Source organism: Sander lucioperca, chromosome 17, assembly GCF_008315115.2.
Source record: "Sander lucioperca isolate FBNREF2018 chromosome 17, SLUC_FBN_1.2, whole genome shotgun sequence".
In the NCBI taxonomy this organism is placed as follows: Eukaryota; Metazoa; Chordata; class Actinopteri; order Perciformes; family Percidae; genus Sander; species Sander lucioperca.
Window position 1 is genome coordinate 24,810,080 of NC_050189.1, and position 17,947 is coordinate 24,828,026.

Sequence of the window (17,947 nt, forward strand, 5' to 3'; positions counted from 1 at the left end):
TGATGTAATTACATTTACTCAAGTAGCCTACTGTTTTGAGGTATGTAGGCTACTTTATTCTACTTTGCCTTACTCATTTCAGAAGCAGATATTGCACATTTTTCACTAATTCATTTATCAAATAAGTTTTACCTCACTACATTTAGTTACTGGTTACATTACGAAATGTAGCCTATATTGTATATCCCAAATATGATTAGTTAATAAATTAACTAATTAGAAATTTAAAAAACAGTATAGAAAAATAGTTAAAATGAACTCCACCTCCACCAGCTACTGTAAAAACTGGTATAATAATCTAATAACATAATATGGTGATTATATAACACTGACAGGAGCCATCCTGCAGCAAAACTGATTATTTTACTTTTCATACTTTAGATACATTTAGCTGATAATTCGTACATTTACATTTGAAATGTAAGGCTTTTTCGTAAAGGTTAGCATATATAAAAGGTAGCCATTTTGCAATACTTGATACATTTCCTTTATAGTTTATATTCATTTGGGTTAAAAATGCAGGCTTTAAGTGTACATACATTATTTTCTGGCTATTAGTTGCAGTTATTCAAGAACATTATAGTCAGTGATCCAAGACACTGAATGGGATATTGAGGACTACCAATAAAGGGAAGTCTATTGTTTGATGTATTTGAAAGACTGTGTTTATTTGGCTCCAACAGTACAGTCATATGAAATGTCATCTTGAAATATAGTAGTGTGTAAACACAAGGGTCTTTAAAGAAATGTCAATCAAGTGGGTAAAAATGAGTACAAACACAGAACAAAGAAACTGAGCAGTTACAACCAAAAAAATGCAGTTTTAACTCAAAGCCACAACGTGGATTTTGCTTAGCATTTTGGGAGAGTATGTGACAATCTACTTATTCCAGTAAGGCTGTGGTGTATTGGAGGGTTCAGATCTGAAGAGTTTCTGATAAGAAACAAGGGTCTTTTAGCATAATGCACATGGATGTGACTTTGTCAGTTATCCTACACCAGCACTTTTAATCTGGTGAGTGAAGTGTTGCTCATGGGTGTATGCTACCGTTTCTTCAGAGAAAAACTTGACTCAGCGCATTTTTGCAAAAATGTTGAATACAACGATAAGGCTGATCAGTGAGAACCTCTCACCAGCTCTGCTAATACTGATATGGAAATAAATGTTTGAAATATTTTGGCACTTCTGCTAATAGCTGAATAAACTAACTTTGAATTGTTAACAAGGAAACACAACAATCAAACAAACAAAAATCAATCAAATTTAAAAAAATCTATTAAAAAAGTAGCTGCACATGCTACAACTTGTTAGAACAAATACTGTAACAATGGCTGGAAATGAAAACACAAATAAAAAACACATTGCAAAAATGTAGTAAATAAATGGAAATTACATTTTGAAACATGAGTGAAGGGACAGTATTTGAGGAACTATTTAAACCAATCAAAAAAGGAGATTTAATGAAAGGTCCATGTTTGTTTCTTTGTCTTCTGGTGAATAAACATTTTCTTTCCAGGTAGTGGTATACAGGGTAGCATGACTGAACAAATGGAGCTATAAAGATCACAATGATGTGATATGTCAGCTGCACTTGATGCTACACACATTAACCAAAGTATAAATTGCACTTCTTGTCGAATTAGCACATATTTTAACAGCACATTAATAATCCACTATACATATATCAAACTACATTCAATGCAAAGAAAGAGAGAGAGAGAGAGAGACAAAAGAGGAAGAATGAGAAAAAGCTGTGATGTTTAACTTTACGCCGTTGCATTGGCTGGGCCTGTCAACATTCAGGCCATCAGTACTTTGTTGTCATAGTTTGACACACAAAATTAAATAAAAGCAGTCAAACCATTGTAAGGCATATCATCTGAATTAAATGCACAGTGAATACACACTGGTCTGTTTTTTTTGTAAATGACCACCCTACTTCACACTGTTCCATTTGCATAACTGTGATGCCTTCAGATGATCCAAAATCCTTCATAATATCAAGAGAGACGCAGCGGAAACTGACATCAAAAGTCAAAACAACTGAAAGGAATGCTGTTTAGAACCAAAATGCCTTCATTTAAGAAATCATAGAAAAATAAATAATGTACCCCTTAAAATATAGAGACAAATACACAAATATATGCACAAAAAACTTAAAAGTTGTTACATACATAAAACCCCAACAACAATAAAGAAACCTGTTGTGTAGTTCTTGCCACTGGTAGAGTGCATCAACTGAACTGTTTGCTGACCTACTATCAGATAGCACCATTATAATCTATACAGATGTGCATCCATTCTTTATAACGACGAGGTGGACTGTACAATCAAACGGAAACCATATGGCAATACATCTTCTTGAATCCACCTGTGGTTGCTGCTACATCACAACAAAATGTTGGTGTTTCACATCTGCCCCTACAGTAAATCATTCATGCATATTTCTAATGTTGAAGAAAAGAAGTACTGTGATATCACCTTGCATAGCACCTACTATGTCAGAAGGCAATTTGAATATAAGAGATATGAAGAGATGTATAAACTATACGGTGGGAAATAAACCTATTGCTCCATCTGATATGGAATGTGACATAACTGGCCATCAGTTAAACTGTGGTGTATACTGGAAGTTGACCAATTAATTGACTGTCGAAATTAGCTTTTCTTGCACTGTAATATACGTTTTCCAAATGTTTAAGACAATACATGAGGTGTAAAAGAGCAGTGTAATGCAACTGAGATTGTTCTGATCTGAAATACCAGCTACTGTATGTTCGGCTTAATCTTATTTAGAGCTAAATGAACTCCAACCAGGAAACAACGCTTCTGATACACTTCCTGGGATCCATGCTTATTTTCAACATTGAAGAAATCCATAAGTAATAAATTGTGTTCATGCAGTGAATTGAAAACACTGTACAACTAACATTAAGTCCAGAATGAACAAGTAGCACAATGTTTTTTTTTTGCACAAACAAAGAGCTTCTTCAAAACCATGAGTAAGATCGGCAGTCAATTGTGCTCAGGTGAAGCTGTAACCTACATGCTATTTAAACATCTTGTTTAAAAAAAAAAAAAAAAAAGATTTGTATGAAAAACAGTGCACAATGTGTGTCTTTTCAATACTCCCACAACTTGACCAAAGCTTAACCTCCTGAAATAAACACCATTCCAATAATTCAAAATATGATATAAAGTTGTACATTTCTGATAAAGGAATGAATAAAAGCTTGAGGCACCAAAGGCTATTATACACAAAATACTAACAATTTTAAAGATGAGAGCAAAAAGAAGAAAGAAAAAAACATGATTGCATTCTGTTAACGCTCTCAGTAGATCTTGAAGCGTTGCCTGTTAGGAGAAGCAGATGCTCCAGCTGATCTCGATGGAGATCAATGAGACTCTTAGCGACTCTCCTGCAGAATCCATTCCCGTGCTCAGAGGGCGTCCTGAGCAGGCCTGTCCAATCTTAAATCCACGTGAGCCTGATTTGTTTTCCTAACAGTGCAGTGAGCCTGCTAAGTTCTCCCCTCTTGCCCGGAGACGTGTGGGTGTGTGGGAGGCACCACACTGACGATGACGCTGAGCCACATGAGTGCAACAGTGAAAAACCTGCTGATATCATACCCTCTGCAGGCATCACCACAATAAAGCAACAATAATCAACAGCTTTACTTTCTGGGGATTTTCAGGCTACCAGCCATGGCGTGACTCCCTTGGGAAGATTAAAGGAAAGCAGAAATTACTTATTCAGAGCTCTGGGGTTGTTGTTGTTTTTATGTTAGTGTTGTTTTTCTTTTCTGCAGAAGCCATGATGCAACCACAAAACAGTGACATGTATGTACAATACATATAAATATAGTTTCAGTATACTACTCATGCTTTTGCAGGGTCAGGGGTGCAATGTTCTGTTTGCCACAGTTTTTTTTTTTTTTTTTTTTTTTAGTCTTTTGAAAATGCTGCATGAATGGGCGATGAGCTTGTTGAGACCAAACAACACAAAACACCTAGCGTTTGGTGTTAAGAGAGCCAGTCCAGATCCCTTTCCTCCACTTCCTCCTCTTCCTTCCAACGTCTCCTTTCACCCCCCCGTGAATCTGGCCGGGCTGTGGCGCTCCAGTCAGTCTGAGCCATGCAAAGACTACAGAGACAAGTTCTGCTGCCAGCCAACGATCTGAGCTCCACCACGATGTGTATGTGAGAGAGCGGACACACATGGTTGTTTTTCCACACGGTGAAGTGAGTAGAAGCAGCTTAGGGACGGTTATGTCTTTTTGTATCATTGTACACATAGACTTCTTTTCTTTTAGACATTTTTTTTCCATTAAAAAAACTATAAATACCATAAAAGAAGCATTATTTACAAACTCCATGCGTTTCAGGTTAGAGTGATCACTGCAAGAAAAACACAGGAGAGAGAAGAATGACATGAAGATGGACATGTTTTCACATTGTTTCATGACTGAATTGTACAATCTGGTTTGACACTGAGAACAACAGTCGAAGGTTGTTATGACTTATTTAACAGAGAAAACCCATGCAAACATAGAGAAGCCGAAACACATGAAAAAAATGAAGTGACACGGAGTGAACAAAATATTAGGCGCACTTTATGTCAATTTCACAGGAAAGAGTAATTGAATCACAGTCCAAAACTATGATTTTGATTCCCCTTTTCAAACCTATTCCATACACAGAGATGCAAATTAGGGATGCAAATGGAATTTTTTACTGTCCCATTAAAACATTTTAGATATGGTCCTTATATTTTGTTCACTCTGAAAATGTGTAGCTGACCTACTGAAGTCTGTCATATTACTCAAATATATACTTGTCCTACCTTCTGCCAGCATCCAGGCATTGGTAATCCATCTGGGCCCTATTTAGAGAACAGTAGCAGGGGGAAAAAAACCATGAGGACTGAGACAGGAATGGGATGTTTGGTGTTAACAGAAGCATTGAATTAATAAGCCCAAATAACTCGTGGGAGATGGTAGGGACAACATCTCCCATCCTGCCTAACTGAGACATCATAGCTAAACCACATTCTGGCAAGGTCAAACTGCCACATTGAGTAAACTTGCATCAAACCACAAGAAAATGATCAAGTCAGACCATTAATTATACTATTAATTTTGGTTTTACAACTGACTGGTTAACATGAGCAACCTGTGTGCAGTTTACTGCTGTTTCACAGGTTGAAACAAGTCCTCAAAATTGAAATAGTTTGTTGCATGTGGAGCCACTGAGGCTAACTACAGTGTTTGCATCATTGTGTCCATGTTGAAATACTGAATACTGACGCTGTGGTGTCTAGTTTAGGGAAGGAAAAGTCAGAATGCAAACATAACTTTCTCTGACTTATTGCACCTGGTGTGAAACTGACTTCTTTAATAGGATCTTAATGTAACAGGAACTTAACCTACAGTTACTACTGTACCAACAGATGGACAGATTAAGGGTATGGCCGATCACATTATTTCAAAACGGGGCACTAAGTCTGCAACAGTAATCCCGATAACATGTTTCCTCTGAGTGTTATGATAAAACCATATGAAATATTACATGCACGTAATACACAGCAAAATATAGCTCATGCACATCAATATGTTGATAATTGTTGCTCTCTGATTTTATTATAGTTACCCCACAGTTGAGTTTCAAAACAACAGAGAGCTGGATTTGGGGACACTAGAATAAAATCAGGGAGTTTATCGTAAAATAAAGTTATTGCAGCTGGTGTAGATGTAATTTAATGAAATGACACGTGTGATATGTGAATGTTTTTTGTTTACCTACTATACCTCATTTCTATGTCTACATATGCTTATACAATCACTATGTCCTTATTAATTAGTTCTCTTATACTTTTACCATTAACATTTCTACCCATAGTGTAAGAACGTCATGCATCACAGTTTCAGGAGCAGAAAGCATCATAAAAAGCATGAACAAAAAATCTTTCATTTTCTCATCTTGAATAGGTCTGGAGCAATAACCAGTTGTTTTTCCCTTGTCGTCATGGTCTGGCCCAATTGGTACAAATACAGGAAGGGGGAAAAGGGGAGTTAACAGAGTAGAGGAAGGGTCCATGTGTCGGTAGCGTGGGCATCAGTAAAGGAGTCTGTGTTAGCATCAGGTTAAAAGGTAACCGAGTCCATGGAGGAATCAGCGGGAAGGAAAGAGGATTTAAGCAGAACTTTTTTTCTCCAGTTTTAATCAAGGGAATGGAAGGATTTAGTTAGAGGGATAGATTTAAGTATCAATTATATCAATAATCGTATGTTTCTTGTGTATGTGTATTTCGCTTGTAATGATGTGTAGTATCTAAAAGAGGCTGCTTGCGGTCAGGAAGTTAGTATATGAAGTACATGTCGGTGCATGGTGTTTGTTTTTGATTTTTTAACGATTCATAAATGGAAAATGTAGTTGTGATTTAAATAAAGTGTGTTCATGCCTGTCAAGCTCTCAAGTCATGCATGGTTTTGTTTCAGTAATGACTGAAAGTGAGCGGCATGCATGGGTTAGAGGTGGAGGAAAAAGAGAAATACTGTACCAATTGGCATGGGGCATCCAGCCCGTCCAGACCTGGCTGCCCTGGTTCCCCCTTTTCACCCTTAAATCCCCGGAAACCCTGTTTGCAAAGATGACCTAGGAGTGTTACTGGGAGAGAGGTGGATGACCCTTAACCCCTGCATCCGTACACTACAACGGACACAAGAGGGGGGGTGAAGGAGGAGCTACCCTGTGAGCTCGCTGATACCACAATCCAGCCCAATTATATGTTTTTCAGCGTTTAATGGCATGTTTTTGTGTCTGCATTGCAGTGTTACAGGAGAGTAAAGGACTCTGTGTTTCAGGTTGCTATGGTCTGGTGGAAGCTGTGTTTCAGGTTGCTATGGTCTGGAGGAAGCTGGGTATCCGTTTAGCCACAGGGTGCTCATCCTTGTTTGGGACGACTGCTCTACGCGGCTGGGAGGCGATTGCCAGCTCACAGTTGGGACATACCAATGGGCAGGGTGCATCTAATCCAGGGGCACCCTGTTCTCCTTTCTCGCCCTTAGGCCCTTTTTTGCCCTTCTTTCCCTTCTCCCCCTGCGGATACAACGTTTTGGTCAAGTTAGCATCATTGTTTGAACATTTGGGACAGCACTGATATTAGGAGGGGAGTGATTAAAAAGGGAGGCTATTGCTCACAAAGGAGAAAGACACATGGTCAACGTTAGATAGGAGGGGATACCAGACAGTATTGGGTATTCTAAAAAACATTCCTTAGGACAGGAAGAGAAGGAAAAAGGGGAACATTACAGTAGGAAGTAGTAAAAAACAGAGCTAAGCGCCAAAAGGGGTATCAAGGGCACAAAGGATGAGAAGAAGTAGCAGGGAAAAAAACCTCCTGAAGGACAGAATTAAATCTACTACACACTGAAAAAGTCCAAACTGTATCCCTTCATATTTGGGTTGGAGTTAGTCTTCTTATGTTATTTAGTACATGCATGAGAGAATAACAAAATACTGAATAAAAAAGAGGATATCAAATGTTATCTGAAGTGACTGATATAACAAATTAGAAATTATATGAGAAGTACTTTCCTTTTAAACTTCACAGAGGTAATACCACAGGTACATTTCCGACCATCACGAGATGAGATGTGCATTTTTTATACATAATTTTACATTCAATGGTATACATTTTCAGCAATTTTTACTATAGTGTATTGTGTTTTTAAAATTCAGTACTCATAACTCACAATTAAAAGTGCTATTTTAGTGCAAAAGAAGCATTTTCCTTGATCGTCATTCAAATTCTGTCATCCATAATCGTTCAAATTCAGTGTTGACAGTTGTACAGGAACAGGAGCAGTGCTCGGATCTATTCGGTGTTGTTCTGTGGTGTTTGTTCGGAAAATGGTTGCTAAATACAACAGAGATTCACAGAGACGTGAGAACACTAAACGCAAATTGTATTATATCTTTAAGGAATGGGATACAGTTTCTCAAAGACACCAAACATCTAAGAAACACATTATAAGTGTTAGTAAGTGTGGAAACATACAGATTAAGCACTGAAAGATATCCTGTATACACAAGCAAGGGAGAGGTTATCAACAGGATTAAGAAGTCATGGCAGTGACATGTTTTAAGTATGTTCATGCATGGAAACAACAGAAATAAAACTAATGTGTATTTTAAGAGCCTGTTGTCAATGGACTTGTGTGGTCTGACATGTTGAAATCACTTTTTTTTCCCCCGATGCCCCAGAATGAGATCTGACTTGTGACTTTTGAGAAATGAGATGACAAATCATTCAAAAGTGGAGAACAAACATTTGAGAAGCCTGGGGATCATATTTTATGCAAGAGATATTTTATCTATATATTTATATTATTGCCACTGTTCATCACACCCCCAACCGGCACCGTCAGACACCGCCTACCAAGAGCCTGGGTCCGGCCAAGGTTTCTTCCTTAAAGGGAGTTTTTCCTCGCCACTGTCACACTAACTGCTTGCTCTTGGGGGAATTACTGGAATTGTTGGGTCTTTGTAAATTATAGAGTGTGTCTAGACCTACTCTATCTGTAAAGTGTCTTGAGATAACTCTTGTTTTGACTTGATACTATAAATAAAATTGAATTGAATTGAATATTTAACACTGTATGGTTATCCAGTTATTTAATTAAAATTCTGCTTGATGAGTTAATCTCGAGAAATCCTATTATGTCTGTAACAATATAAGAAATTTATTAAGAAGCATAAACAAAAATACATATTAATTCAAAATTCCTTTCAATCACTCTATTCCTTGCAACGACCATATACACAACCTTTGATCAGTGAATTAAAGATTAGGAGAAAACTAAACTTACTTACTTACTAAAAAAAATACCTCTATATTTCCTGTCACTGTCCATTGACATCAGTCCTGTGTTATGTGTTAAGGGGTTGACAAGCCATTATATCCTTACTACATCTACCTTTTCTCCTCTTTCCCCAACGTCGCCTTTCTCTCCCCTTAAGCCTGGCAACCCCTGGAAAAGTACAACTCCACTTAATTACTGTGGCTTTACTATGCAAAGACAGGAGAGAGAGTGTTCTTGTCCTGACAAAGCTGAAGAAAACACATCAGGATCAAACTAAAAGAGCTGAAAAAGGGTGAAAAGTAAAATAAATAGACCCCAAGAGGAAGTGGAGGGATGTGCAACAAGAATGTGTATATTATGTACAATATGTAGCTGGCTTTTAAATATAGAAAAGTTCATACAAAGGGAAAAAAACAGCACTTTCCCAAACAATTGCAACAACATATGCACACACAAAAACTCAAGCTTAATGCTTTTTGATTAGGGCTGTCAAAATAAAAAATAATAATAAAAAAAATAACGCAGATTAATCCATTCCATATTGACCCGGAGCCGTTCTAGCCACCATTCGACTGTAAAATGAAGTAGGAAGACGAGAATGTGCTGCCTGGATCATTGATTGGAACATTTACTTGTAAAAATCTTATTCCTGAATAGGGTTGGCTACCGAAATCTGGTGCCACTGATATGCCTGCGCTTCTCTCTGATGCTCTGAAACAGACAATACAGGCAACACAAACACCGCTGCACGTGACGCTAGTTAACACTATACTCGACAGCAGCTAACGTTAGCCTACCGCTAGCTAGTAGCTGGATTAAAAACGGTTAAAATGCTGACAGCTAATGCTAAACGGTGTAGAGTTTGACTGTGTTTTACTGTAGAGGATTCAACACCGGTATGTAACAATCTGCAGCTGCCGTCGGAGAAACAACACAGACGGTGCGTTCAATGAAACTGGTAAACTACAGCCTCGTGGTGCATTCAAAGTTATTGTTAAATGTCCTTTTCCCATCTGGTGATTGTTTTTGTCGTTCAACAGCAATTTATTAGTGAAATAAGTTATTGTTATTGTTATTCATTATTATTAAATCATTTCATTTTGACTATATGGCCTTAGCAATAAACAAGCCTTCTTTAATGTCGCCGACTGTTGTTTAGTACCCTGTTTTTTCTTGTTTTTTTTTTACTTTCTTAAAAAGTCCAGGCACCGTTAATTATGTATGCGATTAATTTTGATTAATTAATCACAGAGTATGTAATTAATTAGATACAAATTTTTAATCGATTGACAGCCCTACTTTTGATATTTGTCAAAGACTTGAGTATAGGGACAAACTACTTAACCATCACTGATTAGCTAATAAGTACCAGGTGTGGAGCACCACATAGTATACACAGTATAAACTGTTATCTGTAGTGTCTGTTGAATATAAAGTGCAGAAGTAATATAAATGCTGTGATATAGTAATTTATGATAAGTGCACTTTGTAGAATTCTTATCTCACTATTACTGAATCAGTTGGATTGTGGAGATGTAACTTCAGCTACAGAATATTTTCTTTTGGTATATATTTGATGAATTACAGGCTCATTTACATAATGTTACTTATAACCTTAAGAATATATGTGATACTTGTGGGATGGGGATTAAAATGAACTGATAAACTGAGCTGTTGCATACAATGAGTTGAGCATGTGGGTTAGGTTTCTTTGTGGTTCTCCACACCTGGTGCTAATACTGATGGTAGAGGTCAAATCTCCTTAAGCTTGGTTTTTGATGATAATACATTTTTATGTTTTATTTCTATATTTAAAAGGTTTTTTTGCCAAGCACCCCTATAAGCTAAGACCTACAGTAAGACCTATCCTCTCTCTGCCTTCAGAGAAAACTGAGCAAACAAAGTTTAAAAGACTTACATCCAAGCCTGGAGTTCCAGCAGATCCCTGCAAATAAAGAACATTAGTTGTAACATCATTACGTACAGTAGCTGACTTTAACAAATGCTGACATTTACATCATTAGATCATACCTTGTTAAAAAATGGGGTTAATGTAAGCAGCAATGTGCCGATTTAATATAGGGGTAATTATTTTCCTGCTTAAAGCTGACGTTATTCACCTTTCTAGCATTAGGGACAATAGTCAACTTAAAGTAAAGATGGTGCCACTCTAACATGTGGGAAATGTGCCAGCTAGTTAAGCGTGACTGTGGAACACAGACAGGCTATAAGAATCTCTCAAAACCAGAATAAGGGAGCATCTCCAACCAATCACACACACAAATAATTTCATATCCTAATAATTCAAGACATAACGATACCCACTTTAAGCTAAATTCAGCTCACACACTTATCTGTACTCATCCCTGATTAAAGATAATGTTTCTTCAACATGATCATCAAACTTACAGGCAGTCCATAAGGTCCCCTTGGTCCTGGCTCGCCGGGTGCTCCTCTCTCACCCTAATACAAATTAATCAGTGTTACAATTAAATAAAACACCCCAAAAAACACCTCATATTACAGTTCAGATGTACTGTATCATCAGAGAGCTATAAAGTCAAATTCAAATGTGTCTTACTATGTCACCCTTCGGCCCAGCTGGACCAGCTGGACCCGTAGGCCCATCCGTGCCCTGCATAAAGCAGCGTTGCCATGGTGAGTTTACATCATTGGACTATAGCAGGTATTTCAAAATAAAGTTGATTTTCCAAACAAATAACAAATGGAAAGCTAAAAAAAATTGTTTAGTGTCCACATTTGTACAATATTCCCATCTGGTTCGAACTACAAACAGCACACAAAACTGCTGCTAGTACACGTGCATTGGCCACAAAGGACATTTACAACACTGCTGACACAGTTAATGTATGAGTGTGTGTTAATGCTGAGTTAATGCAACACGGGACAGAACGAGAGCCTTGAAATGCCTGCTGTTACTGCTTTCTGTATGGTAGCTATGCTGAGAAGTGTAGAGAACAGAAGTGAATAGAACTTTCTTTTCAGTCACAGTGAGATACAATAAAATGAAGGTATGGGACTGTATAGAGGATGAGAGGGAGAAAAGTAGGCAGAAGTTGGGTGGTGAAGCCTCTTGGTCAAATGACACTCACCCTAATTCCAGGCTTGCCGTCCAAGCCGGAGGCTCCCTGCGTGGTTATGGAGGTATGAGTGACATGAACAAGGCGGGATTAGTACCAGATGAACACTGTTATTAGGACAGGTTGATGGCAGGGTTTACAACAACTAAAATTACACTGTGTGTTACAGGGAGCTCGGCAAAATAGTCAGCCCAGGCAAATGAAAACGAGGACGAAAAATGGAGAAGGCCACACCCACACCCCCACACCCACACCCACACACACTTAATAACTTAATTCTAACCCTAATCCTAAAACCAAATCTTAACCCTCAAACAGCCCTTGGGTCCAGCATTTTGGCCCCACAAAGCTGTCCGGACCCCACAAGTATACTGTATTCCCGGTTTTTGGACCCCACGAATATAGTTAAAAAAGAACACACACACACGCACACACACACACACACACACACACACGCTCGCACACACACAAACATACACTCGAATGCACAAATGCACAATAAGAAATCAGAGATTTCTATGGATGTCTGAGGAAATAAAGGACAGGACTTTGTGGTTGGAGATATCCCAAGATGCACGACTGTACTCACGGGGAGACCCAGTGGTCCACGGTCCCCTTTGTGTCCTGGTTCCCCTCGGATACCCTTCACACCATGCAAACCAGGTTCCCCCTAAACAAACAAAGGAAACAAGGGAAGAAGGGGAAAATGACACCGTTTCTGTCCCTGTGATTGCACCACTGCCTGTCTCATCGGTGTCATATTGGACGGAGGTGATGTACTTGTTGATGAAGTTGACTGTTGACAAAGTGTAATAACGTCTTCTAGGCTCGCCCCTGTGGTTCATCCTGCCTTACAGCAGCTGACAAAAAGACTAATTACAACTTTATGAAAAGCACTTGCTGCAGTAATGCTTCACGTTTCTACAAGAAATAGTGAAGATGCATCAGTGACAGAAAGTAGCATCTAATAACTGACACTCATCTTGAGCTTGTTCTTTTCTACGATTAATACATATTTCAATTTTGAATGAGGTGTCTGAGGAAGCACAACTGCATACACAAATGTACAACTATTTAATAGGAAGGTATTACAATCACACTTGATTCTCACCAGAGAGTAAGAAGGACGACTAAAAAAGTGCCTGTCTTGGAGTTATAATGACTTGAATGTGAGTTGTCATGTGAAGTATTTTGAGATTTACCTTTGGTCCAGGGAAACCATGGGGGCCCTGAAAACATTGCAAAATATTAGTTTGTGGCTGGTCTCATAGTAAAAAAATAAATAAAAATAAATATATATATTTATTTATTTTTTTTTTCTTTTCTACTAATCTATCCTCCTTTTCCTTCTTCTCCACACCACAGTAAACAAGTAGAACAGGTGCAGTACTGTAACGTTTCCCACAGGCCATTATTGCTAAGTCCTCAGCCCTGTGTTTCATTCTTTTTTTTGTTCCTAGGTGACTTTATACAAGTAAACAATGCTGTGACATTACACAGAATACAACCTGGTCTACTATACTATACTGGACTACAAACATTCAGCTGGAAGATGCAACCAGTACAGTAACTGACAGCACCAGTTTGTTGGCTGGATGACTTGTCTTTACTGTGAGTCTGAACACCCACAGAGGTTAATACAGTGGAAAAAACAGACATATTCTGAGTTTTTTTTAGCAATTAAAGCTGCGTTGTCTGAGAATACAGTTAGACCTTAGTTTTACCTGATGTTGGTATGCAAAGGGTTTATAACTTGCATGTTTAACCATAGCTGGGACTTGCTGGATTGTAAACTGTGCATACATTGTTACTGTGATCAATGATCAATCTGTCTAATGTGTTTCAATGTGTTTTCATTCCTGCAGCACAGATAATTAAATGCCTGACTATAAACAAGTTCATTACATTGCAATCAGTAAGTCAGATTGCTGTAACACTTTATAAGTATGGTCATGAATGGCATGTATAAAATCTATAGTTGTAGTTTTATATTATGTGATTTATTAAGTTTTGTTCCAAAAACGACAAGTATGCATTATAGTCCACAGATGAGACTTTTTGGAAACACTCACCATGGGTCCTGGGAGTCCATGGGGCCCTGGTGGCCCTGGAGTGCCGACGATCTGCAAATATTAAAAACAGATATTTTAACACCAAATCATGATTCTACTACTACTACTACTACTACTAATAATAATAATAATTAGGGCTGTCAATCGATTAAAAAAATGAATCTAATTAATTACATACTTTGTAATTAATTAATCGAAATTAATCGCATACATAATTAACAGTGCCTGAACCGATACATTTTAAGAAAGTAAAAAAAGAAAAGAAAAAAAAAGGGTACTAAACAACAGTTGGTGACATTAAAGAACGGCTTGTTTATTGCTAAGGCCATATGGTCAAAATTAAATGATTTAATAATAATGTATAACAATAACTTATTTCACTAGTAAATTGCTGTTGAACGACAACAACAACCACCAGGTGGGAAAAGGACATTTACATTAACTTAAAATGCACCACGATGCTGTAGTTTACCAGTTTCATTGAACGCACCGTCTGTGTTGTTTTTCCGACGGCTAAAACACAGTCAAACTTTACACTGTTTAGTGTTAGCTGTCAGCATTTTAACCGTTTTTAATCCAGCTACTAGCTAGCGGTAGGCTAACGTTAGCTGCTGTCGAGTATAGTGTTAACTAGCTAGCGGTAGGCTAACGTTAGCTGCTGTCGAGTATAGTGTTAACTAGCGTCACGTGCAGCGGTGTTTGTGTATCGTCTGTTTCAGAGCATCAGAGAGAAGCGCAGACATATCAGTGGCACCAGACTTCGGTAGCCAGGGTTGGCAGGAAGAAGATTTTTACAAGTAAATGTTCCAGTCAATGATCCAGGCAGCACATTCTCGTCTCCCTCCTTCATTTTACAGTCCAATGGTGGCTAGAACGGCTGGAATGGATTAATCTGCGTTATTTTTTTTAACGCGTTATTTTTTCTCAGATTAATCGAAATGAACGCATTATTTTGACAGCCCTAATAATAATATATATTATAGTTGGACTGCAGTTTACATTTACAGTACAACACATAACTGTATGTAAGTTTGCAATGAAAAGCATCTTTAATACAACTACTTGAGTATTTTTATGCTGAGTCATAATAATGTGTGACTTACTGAAGAACCTTGAGGGCCAGGTAGACCTGTATCTCCCTTATCCCCTTTTACCCCATTGACACCCTATGGGACAAAAGCTTCATTAGACATGTGTGGAAAGATTTTTTTCAGAGGCGTATATAGAAAAAGTTAAGACTACTGTGTGTATGTAAATTCTTACGGGTAGGCCAGTTAAACCAGTTGCTCCTTTCTCCCCTGAGGCTCCAGGCATTCCCATGTCACCTTTGGAACCTTTGTAGCCCTGAGAGAGGAGGGGAACTATTCAGACTGTGTATAGTTATGCAAATGTTTTTTTAAATAGTAATTAACACACAATAAGCGATTTGCTCTCTGTGCACGGCTAGGTAGGGCGTAGAGCAGGGCAGGTATTCGTCATCGAGGGTGGCAAGGAAGCTATTTCCCGTTGCTAGGTAACAACAGCTGTTAACTTATTGGTTGCGCTTTCGAAAGGTCAGCGGCAAATAGCTCAAAGTTGAAATAATTTTGACTTTGAGCACAGCGCAAAGCGGCAAATCAGAGCGGTGCGCGACGCCAGGGGTAGCGCAGCGCATAGTTGGGCGGCACCGCTGTCCCCATAGGAAATCAATGGAATGGCCAGTGCAAAGCGTTTTTTGTTTGCTTAAGATCTATAAAAGGTTCTAAGTATTCATTGGGTCTGCTTATTCCTCTGAGATAATCCTTAATATAAAGGGATTTAAGTAAAGGTCTTTTTTCTTCATGAAGTAATTGAAAGTTGAACTAATATTTACATATACATGATTATACATAATGAACTCACTCTTTCACCATCGAGTCCAGGGAGACCAGGCATACCACGATCCCCCTGGGAGAGGAAACGATATTTTAAAAACACAGTAGAAATACAGGTGCACAATATGATGTGATTTTGTTTGTTGAGATTTGCGCATCCAACATTGTAGGTGGGATTGCTTAAGCAGAAGCACAATTTGCAATGTGTTTACCTTCAAACCCTCGGGTCCCATCGGCCCAATAGGTCCAGGAGGACCCTGAACAGAGAGAGGGACACACGAGGAGGTTCAATTACATTTCTACTCAACTGAAGAAATGTACTTTTGATTGATCATTTTGATATTAACTTATTGTTTGAATACAAGGAACTACATCATCAATGGAACTGACCATCACAATGAAATGACTTGCAAACAGCACAAACAATGTTAGCAATCAGTTATGAACTACTGATGCGCAACTGAAAGACATGCCAAAATCATAAACATGTTAGCTACAACATAAGTAATTATCATTATTGACGGATGAGTGAGTTACATATTGTTGCTTCTTTCATGATCACGTTGGAATTAAAACATTACTTTCATTGAATTTGAAGCAATCATGTTTGCAATGATGGAAGACATTCAGTGACTGACAGAGATTCAGTGATTTGTTGCAATCACAGTGGAAGCTTCAGAATGAGAGATGAATAAAATGATCATTCTAATGTACAGTAAATTGAGTACTGAATGAAACATGCTAGTTTACTACAACGCTAATCAACTTAATACATAATGTTGCTTTTATCACTCTGGAATACATACTTTAGTGCTACCTTCACAGACAAAAGAAGGATCTTTAAACTTGTCCACTTTAAACAATTTTAAATATATGCAGTTTTTTTTGCATGAAGAATACATTCTATACTTAGCTACACTTAGCATATGTAGCTCAAACACTAGAATGATGCTAGAATGTGTGACACTTAACCTGCTAATTCCGTACCATGCTAACGGACATAATCCAAATAAAGTTGAGTTTTGGTCAGTTTAAAATGTGATATGCGAAACATGCTTATTTTCTACCCTGCTAACCAAAATCATACATAATGTTGCTTAAAAACATGTCACTGTCACAGAGTCAGACACAAATGATACATCATTTGTGTTCCAAGTTGGGTTTTCCAAAACTTAGTCAACTTTGAACAACATCTATTTCAAATTCATGATGTTTTTTGCATGGAAAATACATTTTATACATAGCTTTCTTAGCTTATATACTTTAATGCAATACCTGGCTGGTGACAGGGAAATCAGTGATCAGTGACATTAACTCCTTTCTTCCACTTTGTCTGTAATGTGTACGCATTTTCTATCCTGGAATACTACCTGGCTCCAGATTTGCTGTGCGTAAGCTTCATTACACACAAATTGAACATAATAATTTAGACAAATGCAATACACAAGTAAAACACTGAATCAATGAAGGTCTTAAAACTAGATTTTGAACTGAGGCCGTCTGCAAGACAGGGCCTGAAGATTAGGTAATAAAGCAGGACCCAAATTAAGGTCTTATCATATCAGTCTATATTATGCTTGGTGCATATTCCCAAACAAATGTCCGATTAAATCATGAAATGATTCTGACCTAACGTGTGACTGTGTGAGTTTTGGAAAACCCCTTTTTTTCAAATATTTTCTCACAAGGTTGTTTTAAAGGATGTTTTACTGACATTTACAGAGACAACCATCATCTCAGACACCCGGAAGGGTTGATCACACAAAAGCATGAATGCAGTGCTGAGTAGTGTTACATTCATTGTTAAGCAAACATGTTGCAGGGTGAGGCGGCACAAAAACAACACGGAAGTGCAAACCAGAGTTGGAATTGGGTTGGGCCCATGCGAGGACGAATATGAATCACTTATGGAGATGACACAATACAAAGAATACACAGAGCCGAATTACCGTTACTGTAATAGTGGTAATCTTCTGCAGTAGGTCAAAGAAGTGGTAATGTGGAAGTGAAAGAAAATATCGCAGAGGTCATACAGGAAAGGAACCTTTGCGTCAGA

General features: G+C 38.0%; 1 protein-coding gene across 22 annotated transcripts in view; it reads right to left on the reverse strand.

The window, feature by feature from the left end:
* Positions 1-647: 647 nt before the first annotated feature.
* The window catches only part of LOC116039909 (collagen alpha-1(XXV) chain), a 152,060-nt gene continuing 134,760 nt past the window's right edge, over positions 648-17,947 (reverse strand). For 5 of the 22 annotated variants that reach the window (XM_035994037.1, XM_035994036.1, XM_035994030.1 and 2 more), the window contains 14 exons: positions 17,841-17,864; positions 16,104-16,148; positions 15,920-15,964; positions 15,302-15,382; positions 15,142-15,204; positions 14,039-14,089; positions 13,169-13,195; positions 12,556-12,636; positions 11,979-12,014; positions 11,447-11,500; positions 11,275-11,328; positions 10,784-10,810; positions 8,980-9,033; positions 6,649-7,099 (listed from right to left, as the gene is read on the reverse strand). In XM_035994037.1, the coding sequence (XP_035849930.1) occupies positions 6,893-7,099; positions 8,980-9,033; positions 10,784-10,810; positions 11,275-11,328; positions 11,447-11,500; positions 11,979-12,014; positions 12,556-12,636; positions 13,169-13,195; positions 14,039-14,089; positions 15,142-15,204; positions 15,302-15,382; positions 15,920-15,964; positions 16,104-16,148; positions 17,841-17,864 (849 nt within the window). In that variant the 3' untranslated portion in view covers positions 6,649-6,892. The other 17 variants (XM_035994033.1, XM_035994024.1, XM_035994025.1 and 14 more) reach the window with 15 other exon arrangements.